At 47.4% G+C, this 23,627-nt stretch overlaps 1 protein-coding gene across 6 annotated transcripts in view; it reads right to left on the bottom strand.

Annotated features, from left to right (window-relative positions):
* The window catches only part of LOC115475628 (dual specificity tyrosine-phosphorylation-regulated kinase 1A-like), a 521,782-nt gene extending 510,855 nt beyond the window's left edge, over positions 1-10,927 (bottom strand). For 4 of the 6 annotated variants that reach the window (XM_030211502.1, XM_030211505.1, XM_030211507.1 and 1 more), the window contains exons 1-2: positions 10,670-10,927; positions 8,895-9,040 (exon numbers count right to left, since the gene is read on the bottom strand). In XM_030211502.1, the coding sequence (XP_030067362.1) occupies positions 8,895-9,021 (127 nt within the window). In that variant the 5' untranslated portion in view covers positions 9,022-9,040; positions 10,670-10,927. Of the gene's footprint in view, positions 1-8,894; positions 9,041-10,578; positions 10,631-10,669 lie in introns of those variants that run through there. The other 2 variants (XM_030211504.1, XM_030211506.1) reach the window with 2 other exon arrangements.
* Positions 10,928-23,627: the final 12,700 nt, after the last annotated feature.

The raw sequence follows: 23,627 nt of genomic DNA, 5'->3' as shown, positions 1-23,627 counted from the left end.
AGGCAACGCATGGACATACATGGCTTGACCCTAGGCGAAGGGGTATATAAGATTATGACATTCTGCTCACATTGACTTGTCCCCAGGAATCACTACCAGGGGTGATGCAGAGCCTACAACAGTATGGGAGGCTGGCGGGGTTTCGGGGAAACATGGACAAGTCAGAGATCATGGGGGTGGGTCTGCCTGGGGAGCTGGAAACATTGCTGCGCCAGAACTATCCCTTTCGCTGGGTCACTCTGTCTCTACGATATTTGGGGATTAACCTTACAGCTAAAGTGTCAGATATATACGAGGTCAACTTTCCACACAAAGTCCGGGAACTGTTTCAAGAGCTAGAGAGATGGGAAGGGCTGGCATTATCATGGTTGGGAAGGGTATCAGGTGTAAAAATGTTATTGCCAAAGATTTTGTATCTCTTCATGACACTACCCCTGCCGATCCCAAAACACTTCTTTCGCCATTTACATCACAAAGTATTTGCGCATATATGGCAACACAAACCACCTAGGGTGAGGGCAGATATGTTTCAACCAAAAGAAAAGGGGGGCATGGGGGTACCCAATTTTACACAATACCATCAGGCAGCACAGCTACGGGTTTGACGGCATGGGGTTCCAATGTAGTAATGCCCTGGCTACAAATCGAGAAACACTGGCTGAAAATGGGGAGGCCAGATGCTATATTATGGGTCCCGCAGAGCCAATTAATAGCAGGTATACGACAGGCGCCTCCCGCAGTACGTTTTCCCCTACAAACTTGGAGTACCTTGCGGCAGAGGTTGTCGCCCGGCCGGAAACATTTTAGTCGTATGAAGATACAGACAGCCATGGGCTGCCCTATAGGGGCAGCAGACAATCGGGCTCATTTTCAAAGCACTTAGCCTCCCAAAGTTCCATAGAAACCAATGGAACTTAGCCTCCCAAAGTGCTTTGAAAATATGCCTCAATGTGTTCCGAATTTGGAGGCAGAAGGGGTTGGTAACACTACACCAGATATGGGCAGATGGGAGCATGGTTTCTTTCACAGACCTCCAAGAGGAATTTGAGCTTCCAATGTCCCACTTACACCATTATAATAGAATCCGGGATTATATAAATCGAAAAGCTAAAGTGGAGTTAACACTAGAGGATACGACAATAGAAAAGGCTATGGGAGGAGGATGCCAAAGGGGGTCCATCTCCCAATTATATAGAGCATTAGGATCATACTTCAACCCACTAGAGCGTTACACCCAGAGATGGGAAAAAGTCTTGCAGTGTAAATATGATAGTAAAAGCTGGGAAAAGGCATTGATGTATATGCTAAAAGTGTCTCTCTCTAGTTCTCTAGTAGAAAATGGTTATAAAATCTTGTATCAATGGTACCTGACACCCCAAAAAATAGCAAAAATGTATAAAAAGGAAAGTGGTAGGTGCTGGAGAGGGTGCAATGACATTGGAGATATGGCTCATGTCTGGTGGACGTGCCCTAAGGCACAGGCGTACTGGTTGGAAATAACCTGGACACTGGGAAAATTCATAGGGAGTCAATATGCCCTGAAGGCAAAGATGTGCCTACTACATTTTCAGCCAACGGGAATGCCGTCAGCAACACACCGCCTGGCCTCAATGTGGCTCGTCGCAGGGAAAATTGCTTTGGCTTCAGCATGGAAGCAGCCCCTTATGCCGCCAGTGATAAAGATGGTGCATAAGATGGACTACTTTTACCAGATGTCTAAAATGACTTCAATAAAGGCAGGGCGGATTACACAATTTTATAAGCAATGGGACAAATATACAACATGGAGACTGACTGACGGTGTGGACTTGGATGCGCCCAGAATAACAACAGCTCCTTGAACTGGCTACAGAATGTAGCTATACTCTGCAGAAATAAAGGTCACTAGTGATCATTAACATAGTAGATGACGGCAGAAAAAGACCTGCACAGTCCATCCAGTCTGCCCAACAAGATAACTCATGTGTGCTACTTTTTGTGTATACCCTACTTTGATTTGTACCTGTGTTCTTCAGGGCACAGACCGTGTAAGTCTGCCCAGCACTATCCCCGCCTCCCACCACCGGCTCTGGCACAGACCGTATAAGTCTGCCCAGCATTATCCCTGCCTCGTTATTAGGGGTTGAGTAGGAGAGGAGGGGAGGGGGTGAGGGACACACTAATTGAAGCATGGTCTACTGTTGATATTAGCATATTTTTCTGTATGTAAAAACTTTAATAAAAATACTTTAAAAAAAAAAAAGAACTGCAAACAGACGCCCTTAAGGCTAGGCCCAAAATCTCAAAGGACCATTTTAGCGCTGATTCCAGCCCCCGGTCCTGAATGTCTTTCAGGGTGACCCCTCCCTCTACTGGGAGGGTGGTCTTTTTTGTCACCACCTTGACTAAGGCATCCACTTGAGGCATCCCAAAACGGGCCAAGTGCTCCTCACTCAGAGGGTAAAGATGCCCCATCGCCCTGGTCACTTTCAAGGGCCCCTCGGGGTTAGCCCATTGAGCAGAAATAAGCTCTTAGATGGAGTCATGCAAAGGAAAGGCACGAGCAGGCTTCTTAGTACTCGCCATCCTCGGATTGCCCGAGGAGGCCTCGCCTTGAACAGGGTCATCAATACAGAAGGCCTGTAAGGCATCAGAGATAAGTGCTGGCAGCTCATCGCGGTGGAAAATCCGAACCTCAGTGGGATCATTCAGATCCAGTGGCAAACCAGCTCCTTCCTCTGGCTCTTCAGACCACGAAGGCCTGCCAGATCCCTCAGAGTCCTCACAGCTCGACCACAGGGGGGGAGGGGCGCCACTCTCCGACGGGGAATTTACCTGTCTATGCTTAGCGTGCATCCAACACTCAGGGGCATCCACGTCTGGCATCAGCCCCAGGCCATCATCAGTCGGAGGGGAACCAGGTAGCAACACAGTGTCAGACATCTGCGGCAGAGCTCTTTTCAACATTAAGCTTTATGTAAAATAAGCACAAACTCGGGGGAGAAAAGCTCACCCTGACCTCGCATCTCCGAATTAGTAGCCACGGGGAACGGAGCTCCTCTGGTAGCCTCGGCCCGAGGCGCCCCTCTGCTCTCAGACTCCTCCGCAACCGTGGGGGTCGAGCCATGCGGCGCTTCCAAGATGGCGCCCGCTGCCAGCTCCATCGAACGGGAAGAATCATCGTTCACCATGCTCGTATTGGCTCTACCGTCTAAACAGCACGTTTTACAGAGCCCCGCTGCTGATCTGCGCTTGCCACAACGGGAACAGCGCTTAACTCCCTCAGCAGCCATCGCCGAAAAACGGCAGAATTAAATTCAAAATGGCGGCTTCACGCCAAATTCATCCCGATCGGAACACCGTCCGCGGGCCCTCCCCGAAGGAGCTGAGTACCGCTCTTACCTCAAAGGACCGAGTCCACGAGCTCCGGTCACGCTGCACAGTCAGGAAAAGCCTCAGAAATAGCAGCGCTGAAAAGCGTGTTTTGGTTTGGTTTTTTTTACGCTGTGAGGAAAGTTGGAGGCAAACAGCTACAGAGGCACTCCGGAGGCAGAAGAGGGTGGGAAAGGCAGGGAAAGGGCGAACCTATATGCCTGCAGTGGGCTCCACTTAGCCACAACACCCCTGTTACAACTGGCAAAAGCACAGGAGTCACCCCAGGCAGAATCTTCAAGGAGCTGAACAAGCTGCGTCCAACCCTGCTGGGAGATAGAGAAATACTGAGAGGCAGATGGAGCTAGCCGTCCTAGCGGCACTATGGTTTTCAGTGTTCTCTATCTCCCCCTGCTGGTAGGTGGACACAACCCATTCGTAATGGATTCATCTGCTGCTGATGACAAGGAATGTCCTGCATTCCTGCTTTTTAACTAGCTGTCAAAGCTCTGCAGCCTGCGCCGGTGGGAGAGTGTCCGCAAAATCTTGCGCATCATTCACTATGAGCTTCAAAAGGCTCAAGTAGAGTCAGGATGAGCGAAATAACAGATGCAGATCATTACTAGTGGCAAATGTTTCAGGCCTTGATGATTGTTGGGGGTTTTCATGGATATAGCCAGTGCTTTTTTTTGTGCCGGTACGGCGTACTGGCACCTTTTTTGTGAGGCCCGGCTCACCTGCCCGCTCCCTTCCGTTCGTACACCCGTGCTCCCCCCCCCCCCAGCCCTCCCTCAGCCCCCCGACTTTCCTTGAAATCTAGTTTACCTGAAGTCACGGCGAACCGGCAGTAAAAACAGCTGGCAGGCAGGCAGGCAGGCTTGCCTCCTCGTCGCTTCCCTTCCCTCTCAGCGCAGGAAATTACATCAGAGGAAGGCGGGACGCGCTGAGAGGGAAGGGAAGCGACGAGGAGGCAAGCCTGCCTGCCAGCCACGACTTTGGGGAAATTAAAGATTTCAAGGAAAGTCGGGGAGCTGAGGGAGGGCGGGGGGGGGGGGGGCTGGAGTTTGAATGACTCGCTGGACATGGATGGCAGAGGAGGGCAGGGGCGAAAGAGGAGAATCGCTGGACATGGATGGCAGGGGAGGACAGGAGGCGAGAGGAGAATCGCTGGACATGGATGGCAGGGGAGGACAGGAGGCGAGAGGAGAATCGCTGGACATGGATGGCAGGGGAAGGAAGGGGAGAGAGGAGAATCTCTGGATATGGATGGCCGGGGAGGATCGTTGGACATGGATGAGAGGGGAGGGCAGGGGAGAGAGGAGACATATTGGACATGGATGGGAGGGGAGGTCAGCGAAGAGAGATTCGCTGGACATGGATGGCAGGGGAGGGGAGAATCGCTGGACAAGGATGGAGGAGTTGGCGGAGAGAGACGAGAAATGCTGAATGGAGGAGAGGGGAGAGAGAATTATTGCTTTATATGGATACAGGGGAGGGAAGAGAGAGGAGAAATGCTGGACATGGATGGAGGGGAGAAAAGAAAAAAAGAAGAAGATGCACATGGATGGAGATGAGGGAAAGGGAAGAGAGGAGAAAAACTGCACATGGATGGAGAAAACAGGCAAAAGCTGGATCCACGTTATACCTCCTCCAGTCAATTCCACAGAGGACCCAGCTTTTACTTATGGATGTAGGGCAAGAAATTAAGAAGAAAAGAAGAAAGTAAAGAAATATATGGAAAGGAAACCCTGAAAACGAAGTTAAGAGAACAGATAGAGAGCAGCAGAATCAGAGACTGGGACCAATATGGATAGAAAAACAAAGTCACCAGGCAACAAAGGTATAAAAAATAATTTTATTTTCATTTTAGTGTTTGGAATATGTCCAATTTGAGAATTTACATCTGCTGTCTTATTTTGCACTGGGTATATTGGAGCTATAACAGCTTACAGAAATTATTTATAATGAAAAAAAAATCATTTTTTTCTCCTATACTAGTATAATATTTTCAATGATGTTTGTTTATATGCACCATGGCTGGTATAAGGGGTGTGGCTAATGTGGGTGTGGCTATAATAGGGGTGGTCATATGTGGTGACCCCACCCATAATGAGTACCGGCGCCTTTTCTACAAAAAAAAGCACTGGATATAGCACATATTTACATTTAATTCATAAGAACTACCATACTATATCAAATAAAAAGTCCAAGAAGGTCATATATGAAGTCTGTCATGTATGCAAGTATTGTCTGTCAGGTGTGTCCTAACTAAAAAAAGATTGAGAATCACTGCTCTAACCTATACTTCACATCCTTCCTAAAACTATGACCTTGGAGACTGCTTCTGTATTATTAAGTTGATAATACTCCTGTATGTCTTAAGATTTCCAGTCCCACTTTTTTATCTTCCAATAAGGAATCATTAAGACACCAGATCTTTTGCACATCCTTCTCTCCAGCTGCCAGATATCTCTACCCATATGGTTATGTGATCAGACCATAACCTCCCCCTTTCCCATCCTGTGTGCTCCAGAACACCCTACTAAAATAAGGCCTATTCATGAATATGAGTTGTGTACAATATGTGTACTCATGAATGGATCCACTTTTATGCTGCCAAGTATCTACTAAACACAGCTCCTACTTTTATGCTGCCAAGTATCTACTAAACACAGCTCCTATAAGAATGTTTTCAATGTTCTACACTGCTTCACTTGGCTATACCCTACCACCCCTCTGTTATCCAGGTATGAGTTGATAATCAAATAAAATATCCCCCTATGATTAGCAAACTCCCTACCCTATCTCCAAAAGTCTCTCCAGCCATATAATAAAATTTCCCTCTTTATCAGTGAATTTATACCTTCCGCATTCCATGTTGCTGCCTTCAGCATTTTACCCCTTGTCCCCATGTCTCCCTTCCAGCACCCTATCTATTTTCCTGAGTTAATATGCCCCCAAAAGAAAACCCCCAAACAATTCCCACTCCCATCTCCCCCTCTCAAAGAATTCTATGGCATTCATCCCACACCATGGCAACCAGAGAGGAAACAAAACACTACCAGCCCCACTGCCCCATGTACCTCCTATTCTCATCTAATTACAATACACACACTCTCCTCCCCTCATTCACTCACATCTCATACATAACTCACCAGCTGCATCTCTCAAGCTGCCTCTCCCAAGCAGTTATATTATCAGTAAAAGAGGAAAGTCTTTGTCCATGTGCAAGATTTCCATACTCCTATGACTCATCACCAGAGGCCAGCACCCTCGCTATCTTCTGATGGCATCTGCTGCCTGTGCTCCCTCTGGACACCTGCCATCTCCCTCCACCACCAACTGTACTTCACTCACCTCTGAACCTTCAAATTCCATCTCCACCAGCAGCTCGAAGCCTCAACTGAACGGTTTTACGGATCCTTCGCAAAAGGGAAAGCCCAGCGGTACCAGATCCCTTCTTTTTGGAGCCAGGCAGTGATATTGCAGAACTACTTTTGTTTCTGTAATGTACTCCCACCACTAGGTCCAGCAAAATAATCACTTACAGCGTTTCCTAGCTTTATGTATACACTTTCCTCATGGCAAACAGGATTTTTTTCCTCAAGCACACACAAATGTTAAAGTCCCTGGGCTTATCTTTCTGAAACCACAGAGTGCTGCCACACACACCTTCTGGGCAACCAGTTTGCAGTCCTTGTAGGTGTCCAATTCTGGAACCACCCTGATGCACAAGTTGTTGCAGTGCATTCTGTTTTCAACTCTTTTTCCAAATCCTCAAGCTTTTCTAGCATCTGCCACGCTAATGCATTCATTCTGTGCAACTGTGCCTGCACATCAACCAGCTCCTCGCTTTGCTCCTCCACTCTTACATCCTCTTCACACTTACCCAACTCACTCGGCTCCTCTTTGATGTGTCCGATCATCACTGTCTTATCTGCCCACATTGCCAACAGCTCTCCTTTCATCTACCTGAACCAGCAAACAAAGTAAGTCCTCCTTCTGCACTGGAGCACGCTGTCCATCACATGTCAGCATAATCTTCCTACTAGTACTCTGCTGCTGTTCCAGTGCCATCTTGGTAATTTCGGTTGGTGCTCCCTCACTGCTTTTATAAGCAAACTCATATAGATCAACTACTCTCTAGGTTGTCACCACTATCAAGGGCAGCTCCATGTAGCTTAAATTTTCAACAGCCACACCAGAAACATATCTGTGGTAGTCCTCTGCACAGGTCGGAGCTCTCTCAACCAGCAACCATTCAAGTTAGTCACATCAGTTCCAATGATCAGGTAGTTTTAAAACAAATTGGAGGCAGTAGTTTTTCACTCAAACTATCTGTGGAATTTTTGCCGGAAAAATGTGACCAATCCATCTTACATATGGGCTTAAAAGGGATCTGGATAAATTTCTAGAGTAGTCCATAAAAAAATGATCAGCCAAGTAGATCTCATTTTCCAGTTCCTAACATTCCCTGGAAGGGAACATCAAGAACTGGAAACTGTCAAAGTAGAAATCAGGGCTCTGAACAATGTATTTATTAACATTTGCTATACTTCCTGGTGACTCAGGGCTTGATAGATCTTAGATCTGACCCATCTTAACAGTTCTTCTGTTCTAACCTCTGGCACCACCTCATAGCGCCCCCAGTGTCCTTCCTAACTACGGAACAGCTGTCTTCTTCCAGTCCAGCATCCTGTTGTTGCTCTCATAGTCTGAACAGCAGAGTGACCAAACTCTCATGCTAGTCTTCAGACTGAAAAAACAGTTCATGAGGCACCACTCAGCTTAACCTTAAGAGAAAGCTAAATAATAGCTCAATGATATTTTTCTGTTAACCTGGGTTATTCATAACTCAGTCTTACTGTATCAAAAATGGGACCTGTACTAAAACAGCATGAGTAAGTGGTAAAATAGTATGTCCAAACAGTAACTTACATTAACTTCCTCCCTTCTCCACGCTAAATTTATTAAGTTCCACCCCCTTCCCCACCCCACAAAACTTAACAGTCTAGGAAACCATTAAATCACAACCAGAAGCCTAAAACAGCTTAACAAACCTCAATGAGGGAAATCAATGCTGGGGGGGGGGGGGGGGGGGGGGGGGACCATTCCACTTTTGTGGCGAAAAGAAGGGGGAGGAGTTGAAAGAATTGTCACCTACTAGCGTCTAACTTTTGGGGCTACCTCCTAGCGCTAATAAAAAAGTTACCAAGGCCTGCTTAAGTCAAAATTCTACACACAAATAGTACTAAAGCACAGCCATTACTAAATGTAAACCCATAAGCACAGCAATGCCTGATGGAGCAAACACAAGACATTACCACTTAGAAGTCAACAGTTTTACTAGGGCTAAAACCACAACTACAACAAAAAAAAAAAAACTTTATATTCAAACTCACTTTATAAACTAGGATACAATGGTAATATTTCACTGTATAGAATGTATTTGTAAGCCAACATCATTACAATACAGAACCTGGCAGCATCATGGTAAAACATTTCTAAGAATTATATATATTAGATATAAAAAGATTACTAACTTCGGGACAGTTTCTTATTGGAGTGGGTGGGCAGGTAGCAACTAGGATCTTCACTTGTCCATTCAGTCTGCAATGCTGCCAGCATTCTGTGGGAAGGAGCCTCTGCAAGGCTGGATGTGATCACCATTTCAAAGTTGTCTCAAAAACTGGTTGGTAAAGAAAACAGGACACTGTCACTATGAAAACTTGTAACTTCACACAGTAACTTGAGTCAATATATCCTACTTGATCCAAAAGTAAAATATTGCACTACACATCTCATGAAAGATGCTTTAAGGTGAAAATAGTAAAATATTGCACTACACATCTCATGAACGATTCATGTGAAAATACTACCACAACGTTTCCAAACACACAGCAGGACATAAGAACTTCACCCTACATGTTGTGTCTTAGAACTCCAACAACTCCGTTGTACAAGTTCAAGATAGCCAGATCAAGTTTTCTTCTCAAATACCATTAAGCAAATCTTTACTGCCGCCAGCACTGCTAACCATTAAGAAACTCCACACTGCCCAGAACACTGCAGCCAGACTCATATTCAGAAAGACGAAATACGAAAGCGCCAAACCTCTTAGAGAAAAATTACATTGGCTCCCATTAAAAGATCGAATTGCATTCAAAATCTGTAAATTAACTCATAAAATCATTCATGGAGAGGCCCCATCATATATGTCAGACCTAATTGACTTACCAACACGAAATACCAAAAGTTGATCACGTATTTTCCCAAACCTCCATTACCCCAATTGCAGAGGTCTTAAATACAAGTCAATACATGCATCTAGCTTCGCCTACCTCTGCACACAATTATGGAATAAACTACCGAATACTATAAAAACTACGCACGACTTGACAACCTTCCGGAAGTTACTGAAGACGTACCTGTTTAAAGAGACTTACAAAAAGAATCCTCCTTAATTACTTGTTTCCTAATCTATACCAGAACCAACCAATATTGATCCCTTCTAATTTGATTATTTTATCATATTATCATTATTGAACCGTACATCTTTTCCTACTCTCACTTGTATATTGAGCCTGCAAATAGGTGGGAAAATGTGGGATACAAATGCTACAAATAAATAAAAAAAATATTATGTATTATCATTTTATTTACCCTACTTACCTGTTATTCTTGTACATTAATTGTAACAATATGCTGAACCTCTTACTCTGTTAATGGTGATGCCATTGCAATATAATGTAAGCCACACTGAGCCTGCAAATAGGTGGGAAAATGTGGGATATAAATGCAGCAAAATAAATAAATAAATAACTTTGTGTGGTGCCAAAAAATATCAGAAAGTTGCAAGCAGCACAATTAATAAAAAAAGAGCTCTTGGCTACCACTGTAAGTGTTATAATATAAGGATACTTCAGTCACAGCTTCCACTATCCCACAGAGAAATGCTTTCAAAAGAAATCGCTAAAGTTGGCTCGAAACAACAAGAAGGTCATGTGAGGGCAGAGAAGCCTCGGGGCCAACTGGGCGAGACTGTAACAGCTGCTCCAATTTTTTACATGAGGGAAAAAATGAAGTAAAGATCCAAGCTATATGCTTTTGCTAAAAATGTACAGAGAAAAAAAACGTTAAAAAGCATTAAAATAAGCTCGAAGATTGCTAATATTTTTCTACATTTTACTATCACTAAATCTTCAAAATATTTAATATTTGACCTACTGGTTAGATTATGCCAATTATTTCTCAGAAGTAGCTTAATTCACATAAAAGCTAATCTTGCTGAATATAGGATTAAAAAAACAACTCTCACACAGAGATTGTGATCGTCCTGGGGTGATCCCTCCGGCGTTTGGAAGCTGGTGGACTGGGGTGACTCGAGGCCTGACAAAATTCAGGCTGTGAACCGGAAGGTGCCGGTCTTAGAAAGAAACAGCACTGACCGATGCTGTCTGTGAGAACGGACAGAATCGCACAGCCGCGAACCCGGAAGTGCCAGCGACTGTAGGAACGGCACGGGTCTGATCCAACCAAGGGGAAAGCTTTAGGGAACTACTAGTCTAGGCTAGGAAAACACAGCAGCGGCAAGGTTATGCTATAACCAGAGCATGCGCGCTAAGCCGCGCATGCGCGATGGAGCGGAAGCGGGCTGGTAGGTCGGCCAAAGGAGGTTTAATAGACAGGAATGGAAGCGAGCCTATCTAGTCCTCTGTAAATAAGGAACCAGTTAGGTTGATCTCTGTTTCCACTCCCCCGCGCAGCCGTCATCTCTACTACACTCAAAACAAAGCATGCAATTTATGAGCTGCTGCATCCACGTTGTTGTTCTTTATTGTTGGTCCATCTGTAACAAGTGTAAAGCTGTTTCAATTGGCTAGGCAGTGACTTAAAAGCAGAGGGCAAAATATATATTTTAAAGGTATTTGACAGCATTTTAATTTATTTCAAAGCTTCTCATATGTAGATATAAATATCATGAAATAATTGAATATCATGAAAACAGCTTAAAAGTTTATTATAGCTGGTAGAAACAGCAATTTTAAAATCTGTATTTTTTGCTCATTTTTCTACATTACAAAAATAAATAAATATATACACTGTGCCGCTGGAGTGTAAATTTTAAGGGGCTTCGACGTTAGCTTCAGAACTTAGTACAAGAACAGTACTGGGCAGACTTTTACGGTCTGTGCCCTGAGAAAGGCAAGGACAAATCAAACTCGGGTATACATATAAAGTATCACATACCATGTAAAATGAATTTATCTTGTTGGGCAGACTGGATGGACTGTACAGGTCTTTATCTGCCATCATTACTATGTATGTTACTGTGTCTACCTACCTGCCTGTGTGGCTCTCTTGCACATCAGTCTCTGAAGTACACGGTGCTCCTCGTCTCCATCTCTGTACCATGTACAATGACATCTGTGGGTTGCCTGCCAATTCCATTCCTCATCATCTGTTTGCTGGATCTTCACATGTGGGGCTATGTATATGAATGCTGCAAAACAAAGGTGGGTTGTTTTTACAAAGACACTTCCTCCACTTTTGCTATGCAGGTGATGACAGCGATTCCGACGCAGAAGCTGGCCCTAGTGGCCACCAGCCCCAGCACACTGAAGGGCAGATTGAGCAGCAAACCAGTGGGCCTGGAATGAGGTGTGAATTAGAGAGTTGCACGGGGACAGAAATCCTACCCATCCCCGCCCGTCCCTGCTGGAATCTTACCCGTCCCCACCCATCCCCGCTGGAATCTTACCCGTCCCCACCCATCCCCGCAAAAATTTAAACCATCCCAACCCGTCCCCACCCGTCCCCGCAAGAATTTAACCCATCCCCACCCATCCCCGTAAGAATTTAATAGTACATAAAAGAAAGTTCCAGTCAGCTGCCTTTCTGGATTTGAGCCACAGCACTGTAGGCAAGGACGGACCGGAAGTTGGAACTTGGAACACTCTGGTGCGCACATGTAAGATTTGTCTCTGATTCACTGGGATTGTGTGCTGAGAGGCCACCACATGCACGCGCCAGTAGGTCAGGTGACATCTGATTCTCGTGCCTGTGTCAGAGCTGAGGTCTGTGCACCAGCCTGGGAGCAAAGAGGATTAATAGTAACATAGTAAGTGACAGCAAATAGACCTGAACGGTCCATCCACTCTGCCCAATAGTCACACTCATGATCAATTCATCATTAAATCAACGAGTGTGATATTAAATACTTGATTATGGTCTTTCTTTCGTGTTTCTAGAACAAAGACCACAGAAGTCTATCTGGCCCCATCCTTATGTTCCAACTGCTGGAGTTGCCATCGAAGCCCACTCCAGCCTATTCATGTTCTCATTTGTGGGACACAGACCGTAAAAGTCTGTCCAGCACTGTCCTCATGTTCCAGCCACTGAAGTTGCTGTCTAAGCCCTTTCCAGCCCATCCTACACCAGATTGCTATGTATGAGACACAGAACATACAAGTCTGCCAGGTATCAGCTCTAGTTCATCACAGCCAGAGTCGCCATCTAAGCGTCACTTGACACATCCACACACATGCAGCCATTTAAGGTTAGCTTTTATATAACTTCCATTTTCTAATTAGAGATCCTCTGTGTTCATCCCACGCCTTTTTGAATTCCGTCATCATTTGTGACTCTACCACCTCCTTAATGGAAGACTTTCCACATTTATGCTGTTAAATCAAGGAAGAAGAGGAGGAGGAGACAGCACTCAAATAAATTGGTATTCGGTAGATGAGAGGCTGGTGCAGGTGCAGCTTACACTTCCACGGGAAGCCCACAAAACTGCTTCCATCCCCACGGGAACCCCGCAGGAACTGCCTCCGTCCCCGCGGGAATCCCGCGGGGACGGAAGCCGTGCAGCTCTCTAGTGTGAATGCACTGGAAACCATGCAGGCCAGTCACATGAGGTGGAACCAGTAGTGTGCTGGTAAATGTTTAACAACAGGCTCTCTCCCCGGTCCCCCTTTACGTCCCCCCCCCCCAAATTGCAGAGATGGCTATAGCCGGGGAGAGAGCCTGGGGGGGGCAATGTATATCTTCAGGAAAACAAATTAAATGATCCCAGGTTTCAATCTAATTCATGTTTAATGTGCGATAAAATGCCATAAATAAGTAAATAAATATAAACTTTTAATGTTGAGCACCTGATTCTCAAAGTGAACATATTCCAAACACTATAATGAAAATAAAATTATTTTTTCTACCTTTTTTTTGTCTGGTGACTTTGTTTTTCTGATCATGCTGGCCCAGTATCCGATTCTGCTGCTATCAGTCCTCCTAACTCCGTTTCCAGGGCTTCCTTTCCATTTATTTCTTTCCTTTCCTCCTTTCTTCTTCATTTCTGGTCCTCCGCAGACTTGACTTCCAGTGGATCCAGCTTCTGCCTATTTTCTTCATCCATGTGCAGTTTTTCTCCTCTCTTCCTTTTCCCTCATCTCATCTCCTTTCTCACCCTTCCCTCCCCTCCATCCATGTCCAGCATTTCTTCTCTCTCCCCTGCCCTCCCCTCCATCCACCCATGTCCAGCGACCCTCCTCTTCCCTCCCCTCCCCTCCATCCACCCATGTCCAGCAACCCTCCTCTCCCCCTGCCCTGCCCTCCATCCACCCTTACCCAGCGACCCTTCTCACCCCCTGCCCTGCCCTCCATCCACCCATACCCAGCAACCCTTCTCTCCCCTGCACTCCCCTCCCCTCCATCCACCCACCCATGTCCAGCAACCCTCCTTTCTCCCCTGCCCCCCTCCCGCCCCCCATGCCCAGCAACTCTCCTCTCTCCCCTGCCCCCCTCCCGCCACCCTTGCCCAGCGACTCTCCTCTCTCCCCTGCCCTCCCTCCAGCCACCCGTCTAGTGACTCCCTTCTCTCCCCTGCCCCCCTCCAGCCACCCATGCCCAGTGACTCTCCTCTCTCCCCTGCCCCCCCTCCAGCCACCCATGCCCAGCGACTCCCTTCTCTCCCCTGCCCTCCCCTCCCCTCCCCTCCATCCACCCACCCATGTCCAGCAACCCTCCTTTCTCCCCTGCCCCCCTCCCGCCCCCCATGCCCAGCGACTCTCCTCTCTCCCCTGCCCCCCTCCCGCCACCCTTGCCAAGCGACTCTCCTCTGTCCCCTGCCCTCCCTCCAGCCACCCATTTCTAGCGACTCCCTTCTCTCCCCTGCCCCCCCCTCCAGCCACCCATGCCCAGCGACTCTCCTCTCTCCCCTGCCCCCTCTCCAGCCACCCATGCCCAGCGACTCCCTTCTCTCCCCTGCCCCCCTCCTCCAGCCACCCATGCCCAGACTCCCTTCTCTCCCCTATCCCCCTCCTCCAGCCACCCATGTCCAGCGACTCCCTTCTCTCCCCTGCCCCCCTCCTCCAGCCACCCATGTCCAGCGACTCCCTTCTCTCCCCTGCCCCCCCTCCAGCCACCCATGTCCAGCGACTCCCTTCTCTCCCCTGCCCCCTCCTCCAGCCACCCATGCCCAGCGACTCCCTTCTCTCCCCTGCCCCCCTCCTCCAGCCACCCATGCCCAGCGACTCTCTTCTCTCCCCTGCCCCCCTCCTCCAGCCACCTATGCCCAGCAACTCCATTCTCTCCCCTGCCCCCTCCTCCAGCCACCCGTCCAGTGACTCCCTTCTCTCCCCTGCCCCCCCTCCAGCCACCCATGCCCAACGACTCCCTTCTCTCCCCTGCCCCCCTCCTCCAGCCACCCATGCCCAGCGACACCCTTCTCTGCCCTGCGCCCCTCCTCCAGCCACCCATGCCCAACGACTCCCTTCTCTCCCCTGCCCCCCTCCTCCAGCCACCCATGCCCAGCGACACCCTTCTCTCCCCTGCCCCCTCCTCCAGCCACCCATGCCCAGCGACTCCATTCTCTCCCCTGCCCCCCTCCTCCAGCCACCCATGTCCAGTGACTCCCTTCTCTCCTGTGCCACCCCCTCCAGCCACTGAGGTTGTCCAGTGGATGCTTCGGGGCAGGCAGGAAAGATCCCCAGTCTTTTCTGCCCGCTGCTGGCGCTGACTCCCCCACTGCCGGATCGCTCTTCAAAATGGCCGCTGAGACTTACAAGGGTGGCCTCCAAGACTTCAGCAGAAGTCTCACGAGGCCGCCGCTGGAAGTCTCGGAGGCCATTTTTAAAGAGCGATCCGGCAGCTGGGGAGGGTCAGTGCCAGCAGCGGGCAGCCAAGACTACCTGCCCCGAAGAATTCGCTGGACAAGGGAGGGGAGGGACTGGACCGTCTAGGAGGGAGGGAGGGAGGAAAGAGCCAGCTTGCCCTCAGGAACAACCGGCTTGCAAGTCGGTAAAAAATGAAACAACCGGCTCTTGCGAGCCAGTGCGAGCCGGCTCCAGCACACCACTGGCCGTGGAACCACAGGACACAGCAGCAGTAGAGGATCTTCCTCCCCCACCCACAGCCTTTGTTGATGTTGCCACAGAGGAAGAAGAGGCAGAAGGGGAGGTACATCATGCGCAGAGACCATCCAGCCAAAGGCAGCTGCTACGCCTTGCAACCCAATTGCTGGGCCACAATGTGCAGTTTGAGGATTACCAGCACCAGAAATAGAAGCTGCAAAGGAAAGGGGTACAGGCCCAATGGGAAGCAATCCAGCAGCTCCAACGGCTGGAGCAGAGCATCGAGGGCCTACATCATGACCTACAAGCGCACACTAGAGCCCTGATGCAACAAGAAGTGCCATCTCCTTCGACATGTGCACAGCAACCACCTGCAAAGCAGAGAAGGTTGAGATCCTCAGCCCCCACAGCCACTGGTCCATCAGCACACAAGAGACCAGCAACCACCACAGCAGCTCCCATTCTGGGTTCTGTGCCCAGTTTACAGGGCAAAACACAGACCACAAGATGGCCGAACTTCCAGAGGGCAGCCGAGGCAGCAGGCTGCCTTGTTGACACTGAGGACAATGGGAGCTCATCAGGGGAGGACTCTCAATGGAGTTCCCCAGCAGCACCAACAGCTGGACTGCCACCAGCTGCTCAGGGACAAGGTGGGAGGGGTAGGAGGCAACAGGAACGTGGACGGGGCCAGGGGAGGGGGAGGGGAAAGTAGGCAAGAGTGTATTTGATGGGACATGCTGGGGATGGGGGAGTGTGGACTTGGTAGTGGTGGAGGGCGGGGAATATGCACAGAGAAGGTGATGGTGGTGGGAGGGTGTGGTGGTGGTGTGTAACTGGATGGGGAAGTGTGGACTTGGTAGGGGTGGGGGGTGTGCTGGGAGGTGGGAGGAAGGAGTGCCAGGGTTGGAGGGTGGGGAATATGCACAGAGCGGGTGATGCTGGAGGGAGGGTGTAGTGGTGGTAGTGGTGTGTAACTGGTATGTGATTGCAATAAATGTTCACTTACTATCACAAAAAAATTTATCTTGATGGGTCTTTGCTTGGCTCGGACCCCCAGCTGGTGGACACTCTGCTCTGTGACCGGGAGGTAGAGGGAGTTCCTCATCATCTTGATCTGGGGCCTGCTGCTCTGGTTGCTGTGGATCCTCTGGGAGGGCCTGTCCTCTGTGCAGGGCCAAATTATGTAGCATGCAGCAGGCCATAAAGATCTTAGCGACCTTTTGGGGCTGTACAGGAGCTCCCCTCCAGAACGATCTAGACATTGGAACCTGTTTTTCAGTTGTCCAAAGGTGCGCTGTGTGATGCCACGTGTGATCCGATGTCTGCTGTTGTAGTTCTCCTCCAGCCCTGTTTGTGGGTGCACTATGGGGGTCATGAGCCAACTCCGCTGTGGGTAGCCTCTGTCACCTTTGCAGAGAAGCAGGATGAGAAATATGAGTGTGTATTGTTTGGAGTGGGTACCTTGTGGAGGTGGAGTGAGAATAGTGGGTTGTGGAGTGACCTGGAGATAGACAGTGCTGAGAGTTGCCCGGTGGAGGAGGTATAGTTTTGGCTGATACATGTTGCACTTACCTAGGAGCCATCTGCGGAAGATTCCTGAGTGCTCTAATATGTAGGCATCATGGGTTGAACCTGGGTATCCGGCACACACGTCTACAATCTCCCCCTGGGCATCACACACAACTTGCATATTCATAGAGTGGAATGCTTTTCTGTTCCTATAGGTGGCCTCTTGTGCCCGGGGGGGGGGGGGGGGGGGGGGGTTCTGAGTGCGACATGTGTGCAGTCAATGACACCTCTGACTGAGGGGAAGTGAGCTACAGCATAGAAGTGAGCCATGTTGTTCTGCAGGGCCTGGGGGGTGGGGTGGGGAAGGTGATATACTCTGAGGTGTGGGTAAGAAATGCATCAAGGAACTGGGTGAGGCAGTTCGAAATGGCAGGCTGGGTGAGGCCTGTGTTGACAGGTAGCACAGACTGGAAGCTGCCAGTGGCCAAAAGAGAGAAAGAAGCGGTGATCTTGAGGTGCACAGGGATGGGATTGTTCCTATGGGTCCTGGCCTGCAGGAGGGGTTGGAGCTGCTCACAAAGGTGCTGAATGGCAGCTCTGTCAAAGCGGTACCTATTGAGACACTGCGGGTCAGTAAGGTCTAGGAAACTGCTATGGGGCCTGAAAACTCTTGGATGTGAGTATCTCTTGCGGCTCCTCCAACATGTGAGACACATGTGCATTTAGTGCATCCATTTCGCCACACTACAGGTGCAACGCAATGACATCAGTGCTCACCTCTCCCTACCAACCTGGTGAAACCCATCACCAACAAACACAAGCTGACACACACTCTCCCACCACCGGCAAACAATGCAGTCACACACAGCACAGCCAAACAGAAAATCACTCTCTCACCCACTGCACACAATTTCTCTTGGCTCAAACCTTCGATGTCTCTTTGCCACACTGAACTCTCTCCTCAAAGTGCCTTCACCTCCAACTCCCCCTTCACTTTCTCCCCAGACTCTGGCTGAGTACTTTCATGATATGGTTCACAAGATTAAACTTGAATTCTCAACCAGGTCACCTCCACTTCTCCTTCCCTTAGTCCATTCTCTCAACCATCCAACCCCTGCCTCCTTGTCTTCCTTTTCTGAAATCACTGAAGAGGAAACTACACATCTTCTTTCCTCCTCAAAACTAACTACCTGTTCTTCTGATCCTAATCCCACCCATCTACTTAACACTATCTCTCCTACTGTCATCCCTTTTATCTGTCATATCCTCAATCTTTCACTGTCCACTGCAACTGTTCCTGATGCCTTCAAGCATGCCGTAGTCACACCACTCCTTAAAAAACCTTCATTGGACCCTACCTGTCCTTCCAACTATCGCCCCACCTCCCTCCTCCCTTTCCTATCCTTGAACGTGCTGTTCACCGCTGTTGCCTTGACTTTCTTTCATCTCAAGCTATTCTTGATCCACTTCAATCTGGCTTTCGCCCCCTTAGTCTCCAATGACCTGTTCCTGGCCAGATCCAAAGGTCTCTATTCTATCCTCATCCTTCTCGATCTATCGGCTGCTTTTGACACTGTTGATCACAGCCTACTCCTTGATACACTGTCCTCACTTGGATTTCAGGGCTCCGTTCTTTCCTGGTTTTCTTCTTATCTCTCCCAGCGTACCTTTAGTGTATACTCTAGTGGATCCTCCTCTACTTCTATCCCACTGTCAGTTGGTGTACCTCAGGGATCTGTCCTGGGTGTACCTCAGGGATCTGTCCTGGGACCTCTTCTTTTCTCCATCTATACTTCTTCTCTTGGTACTCTGATCTCATCCCATGGTTTTCAGTATCATCTTTACGCTGATGACTCCCAGATCTACCTCTCCACACCAGAAAGCCGAAATCCAGGCCAAAGTATCAGCCTGCCTGTCTGACATTGCTGCCTGGATGTCTCGGCGCCATCTGAAACTAAATATGACCAAGGCTGAGCTTCTTATCTTTCCCCCTAAACCAGCCTCTCCTCCTCCCCCATTCTCTATTTCTGTGGATAACACTCTCATCCTTCCTGTCTCATCAGCTCGTAACCTTGGGGTCATCTTCGACTCCTCCCTCTCCTTCTCTGCACATATTCAGCAGACTACTAAAACCTGTTGTTTCTTTCTCTATAATATCACCAAAATTCACCCTTTCCTTTCTGAGCATACTACCAGAACCCTCATCACCTCTCGCTTAGACTATTGCAACTTGCTTCTCACAGGTCTCCCACTTAGCCATCTCTCTCCTCTTCAATCTGTTCAAAATTCTGCTGCACGACTAATATTCCGCCAGTGTCGTTATGCTCATATTAGCCCTCTCCTCAAGTCACTTCACTGGCTTCCTATCCGATTCTGCATACAGTTCAAACTCCTCTTATTGACTTATAAGTGCATTCACTCTGCAGCTCCTCAGTACCTCTCCACTCTCATCTCTCCCTATATTCCTCCCCGGGAACTCTGTTCACTGGGTAAATCTCTTATCTGCACCCTTCTCCTCCACCGCTAACTCCAGACTCCGTTCCTTTTATCTTGCTGCACCATATGCCTGGAATAGACTTCCTGAGCTGGTATGTCAAGCTCCATCTCTGGCCGTCTTCAAATCTAAGCTAAAAGCCCACCTTTTTGATGCTGCTTTTAACTCCTAACCCTTATTCACTTGTTCAGAACCCTTACTTTATCATTCTCACTTTAATATTCCCTTATCTCTTATCTTATTCTTGTTTATCTGTCCTAATTAGATTGTAAGCTCTGTCGAGCAGGGACTGTCTCTTCGTGTTCAAGTGTACAGCGCTGCGTACGTCTAGTAGTGCTATAGAAATGATGAGGAGTAGTAGTAGTAGTTGCACACTCCTGCCACACCCTCTAGCCACTCACTATTCAATCAACAACTGACAGACTTCACAACACACACACACACACACACACACACACACACACACACAGCAGTAGCACACAGGACAAAGAGAGAAACACAGACAACAAACAGGTAAGTGGATGTAATGAATGAAATGTGAACTTGGGGACAATGAATGGAAAAGGATGGGGAGGGGAGGGGGAAGAAATAGTAGTGGCTGGGGTTGGGGGCTAGAAGGGGTAGGGAACGCTGAAAAGGTCAAACACAAAACAGGCAAGTGAGGGTGAAAATGTTCAGACTAGGGCACACAGACAAACGGTAACAGGGCACTGAACAGCTCTCAACTTTTTCTCAAACCAACTATTCCTCCACTCTCCAACTCCACAAAATCACTAATGGGTCTAAAGATAACTTGCCTCTTACCCTAGACGCTTTTATATCAGGTCTAACTGTGTACGTCCATGTTCCCGCCAAGGTGAAAGCATTTTGCTATCCGTTATACGCTGCAGATGTTTATTTCATAAGGCCGTCCAAAGCACACCTCTAACACGCCCATTATGGAGACGTCTATACTTGGACATCCTAGTGGTTAGAACGTCTTTTCATCTCTTTTTTTTATTATTGTCTTTGGACGTTTCTCTTTCAGGAAGATGTCTATGTGTCTTTTATGTCACTTTTTGTACATTCTTCTCTTTTGAAAATGAGCCCAAAAGTGTCTAGCCCTATTTGAAAGTAGGTTCTGGGGCAAGGGCTGCCTTTGGTGGCCCCTGTCACCCAAAATAAAAATGCTAAAAGCTAGTGTATTTCACATCCTGTAGAGTCACAAACAAAAGCCCATCTGATTTAAACAAGGTGTCTAGCAGTGGAATGAATGTGTGTGCTATTCCTGAGGAGATGGTCACAATTTTAATATTTTTACTTTGTAGTTAAGAAGACAGGTTGCCTGCTCTGGCCAGTTTAAGGACCTCTTCTGCATCCTGCCTCCTGATGTAATTTACTGTTTCCTTGTAGGCAACAGCCCCTGAGCAACAGCACAGACACTGCTGTCTAGCTGACACCAACTGGCACCTATTTTATAAAAGACCCCCCCCCCAAACATTCCTGCCAATAAACTAGAAAACAGAGGTGTGGCTAGGTTTTGATCGCAGGGGGAGCAGAGATCAAAACCTGGCTACGCCTCTGCTTTCTACTTTCTTGGCAGAAATGTTTAGGGGGGGTGTCATTTTGTACTTTATTGAAGCGAGTGTGGCAGTTTTATAGTTGCTGTATTGATTGTATCTATACATGATTGCCACTGCTATGAGTACCTGGAATGTCTGTGGTGTTAACTACCCCCCAAAAACACACAAAAACGTTTAAAACTGCCCTTCACTGTAATTAAGCTGGAATAGTGTTTCTTCAGGAAACACATCTTAACAATTCAGAACATGAGAAATTAGTCTGTGAATGGGTGAGGCATTGTTTTTTTACTCCTCAGTTCCAGTACATAGACAAGCAAGTACTGCAATTTTAATGAATAAAAACATCCCGTTTGAAGAGTATAATGTCTGTAGTGATGACTCTGGTTGCTGGTTTGTCATGCATTGCTCCCTATATGGCAAAGCCATATGTTTTGGTTTCTTTATATGTACCTACTACCTAATATTCCAGATTGTTTTTTTTCTGCAATTACTAGATCTTTTTTTAAGCTTCTCGGGCATAGGCGCCCGGTATAAGAGGCTTGGGGAGGCTAAGCCTCCCCAGCCGGCAGCCACAAGTTCTCAGCAAACAGATGCAGGATGGATCAGCAGTTTCTCCGACTTTATTCTTCTCCGTTTTCCAACCAGTCCCGACTCCTCTCTCTTATTTGCAGTGCTGCCTGCGCCCTGTTTCTCCTTTCACTCTCCTGCACGCCTCAGTCACTTCAGCCTTCAGGTCTGGGCTGCTGCCGGCACGATCGAGTCCTCGTTAGTGTTCCCGGGCTGAGTCTCGCCTTAATCGCTACAGTAGCGAATAGCGATCGTCGATTCGTGCTGATCATCTGCTTCCTTCAGCACTTCAGCCAGTCAGCCTTCCCTACGAGGGCTCCTGTCATGATGCAATTTCCTGTTCTGCAAAGTCGGGAATGCACGGGCGGGCCGTTACTAAGTAGGAAAGGCAAGGCTGGTGAAGAGTTCCCACTTCCTTTGATGATAGAGACCATAATAAATTCAAAAGAAATTGTGGCATGCAGCGTTCAGAAGAGGTAGGTGTACTGCTGACTCTGAGGCAGGTTTTAAGTCAAAATAAAAAATGAATATTTTGTTTCATGCAGAACTGCTGACTCTGAGGCAGGTTTTAAGTCAAAATAAAAAATGAATATTTTGTTTCATGCAGATCTCAGCCCATTTAGTTATGTTTAGACAAAAGAGTCTCTTTTGTTTAAACCTAACTAAATGGGCTATAAGCCCCTAATGCAGTCCATTGGTTTTCTTTTGTTTGTGATAATAACTTACAGTATACTGTGCCAAAATTGAAACTTGGAAACTTATCAATATCAATCTATCTCTTATCTGGTTGTTAATAAAAGGAGCTCATTGTTGTGAATACTATCCACCCAGTGTGGCTGTCTGAGCTTGAATACTAGTGTACCCAGACCTAAATTGTGGCACGCCGCACTTGGATTTTAGGAGAGGTGCTGACTCTGAGGCAGGTTTTATATTATAAGTCAAAATAAAAAAATAAATATTTTGTTTCATGCAGATCTCTTTTGTTTAAACATAACTAAATGGGCTATAAGCCCCCAATGCAGTCCATTGGTTTTCTTACATTTTGTTTGTGATGACTTATTCTGTGCCAAAATTGAAATTTGAAAACTCTTACCTCTATCTGGTCGTTAATAAAAGGAACTCAATGTGAATACTATCCACCCTAAAAGGATGTTTTGTGGCTGTGCATGAGAATTGTGATATGATCCCTTGTTTCATAGTGTTGACGGTCTGTGATGTTGTCCATATGGGTGGTATATTGGTGTATTAGGGTCTGCCCAGTGTAATATTTATGGTACAGTAAGGTTCTGAGTGTGTTTTGCAGCTGAGCAATTGTGGTTAGTATATGCTTTGAGCAACCACTTTTTTGACATATGATACATATCTAATATCTACATTTAATAAAAGGTGTTAATTGTGACTTTTATTTTTACTTATTTTTTCTGTGTGTTGTCAGACAATTATGGATGTAAGCCCCACCCCTAACCCCACCCAAACCCCACCCCCTTTAGCCTCCCCAAACAGTTGGGCCACCGACCGCCTATGACAGCAGGGACTTTTTTAATTTGTATGGTCTTTATTGAACATTTCTCAAAACAGTATCACAAAATACAGCACTCCAGAACAAGTAAGTCATAACATAACTGATCAGCAAGATCTAAATATCCAGAAGTACCAGTGCACTACGAATGCTGGCCCCTCCCACGGCCAAATGAAAAACAAAGTCGGCCATCTCAAACCCGGCGATCTATGTTATTTGGCCGGCCTTAACCGTATTATCGAAACAAAAGATGGCCAGCCATTTCTTTCGATAAT

Source organism: Microcaecilia unicolor, chromosome 8 (assembly GCF_901765095.1).
Source record: "Microcaecilia unicolor chromosome 8, aMicUni1.1, whole genome shotgun sequence".
Classification (NCBI taxonomy): Eukaryota; Metazoa; Chordata; class Amphibia; order Gymnophiona; family Siphonopidae; genus Microcaecilia; species Microcaecilia unicolor.
Note: the sequence above shows the minus strand (reverse complement) of the source record. Positions and strands in the feature narration are given on the sequence as shown.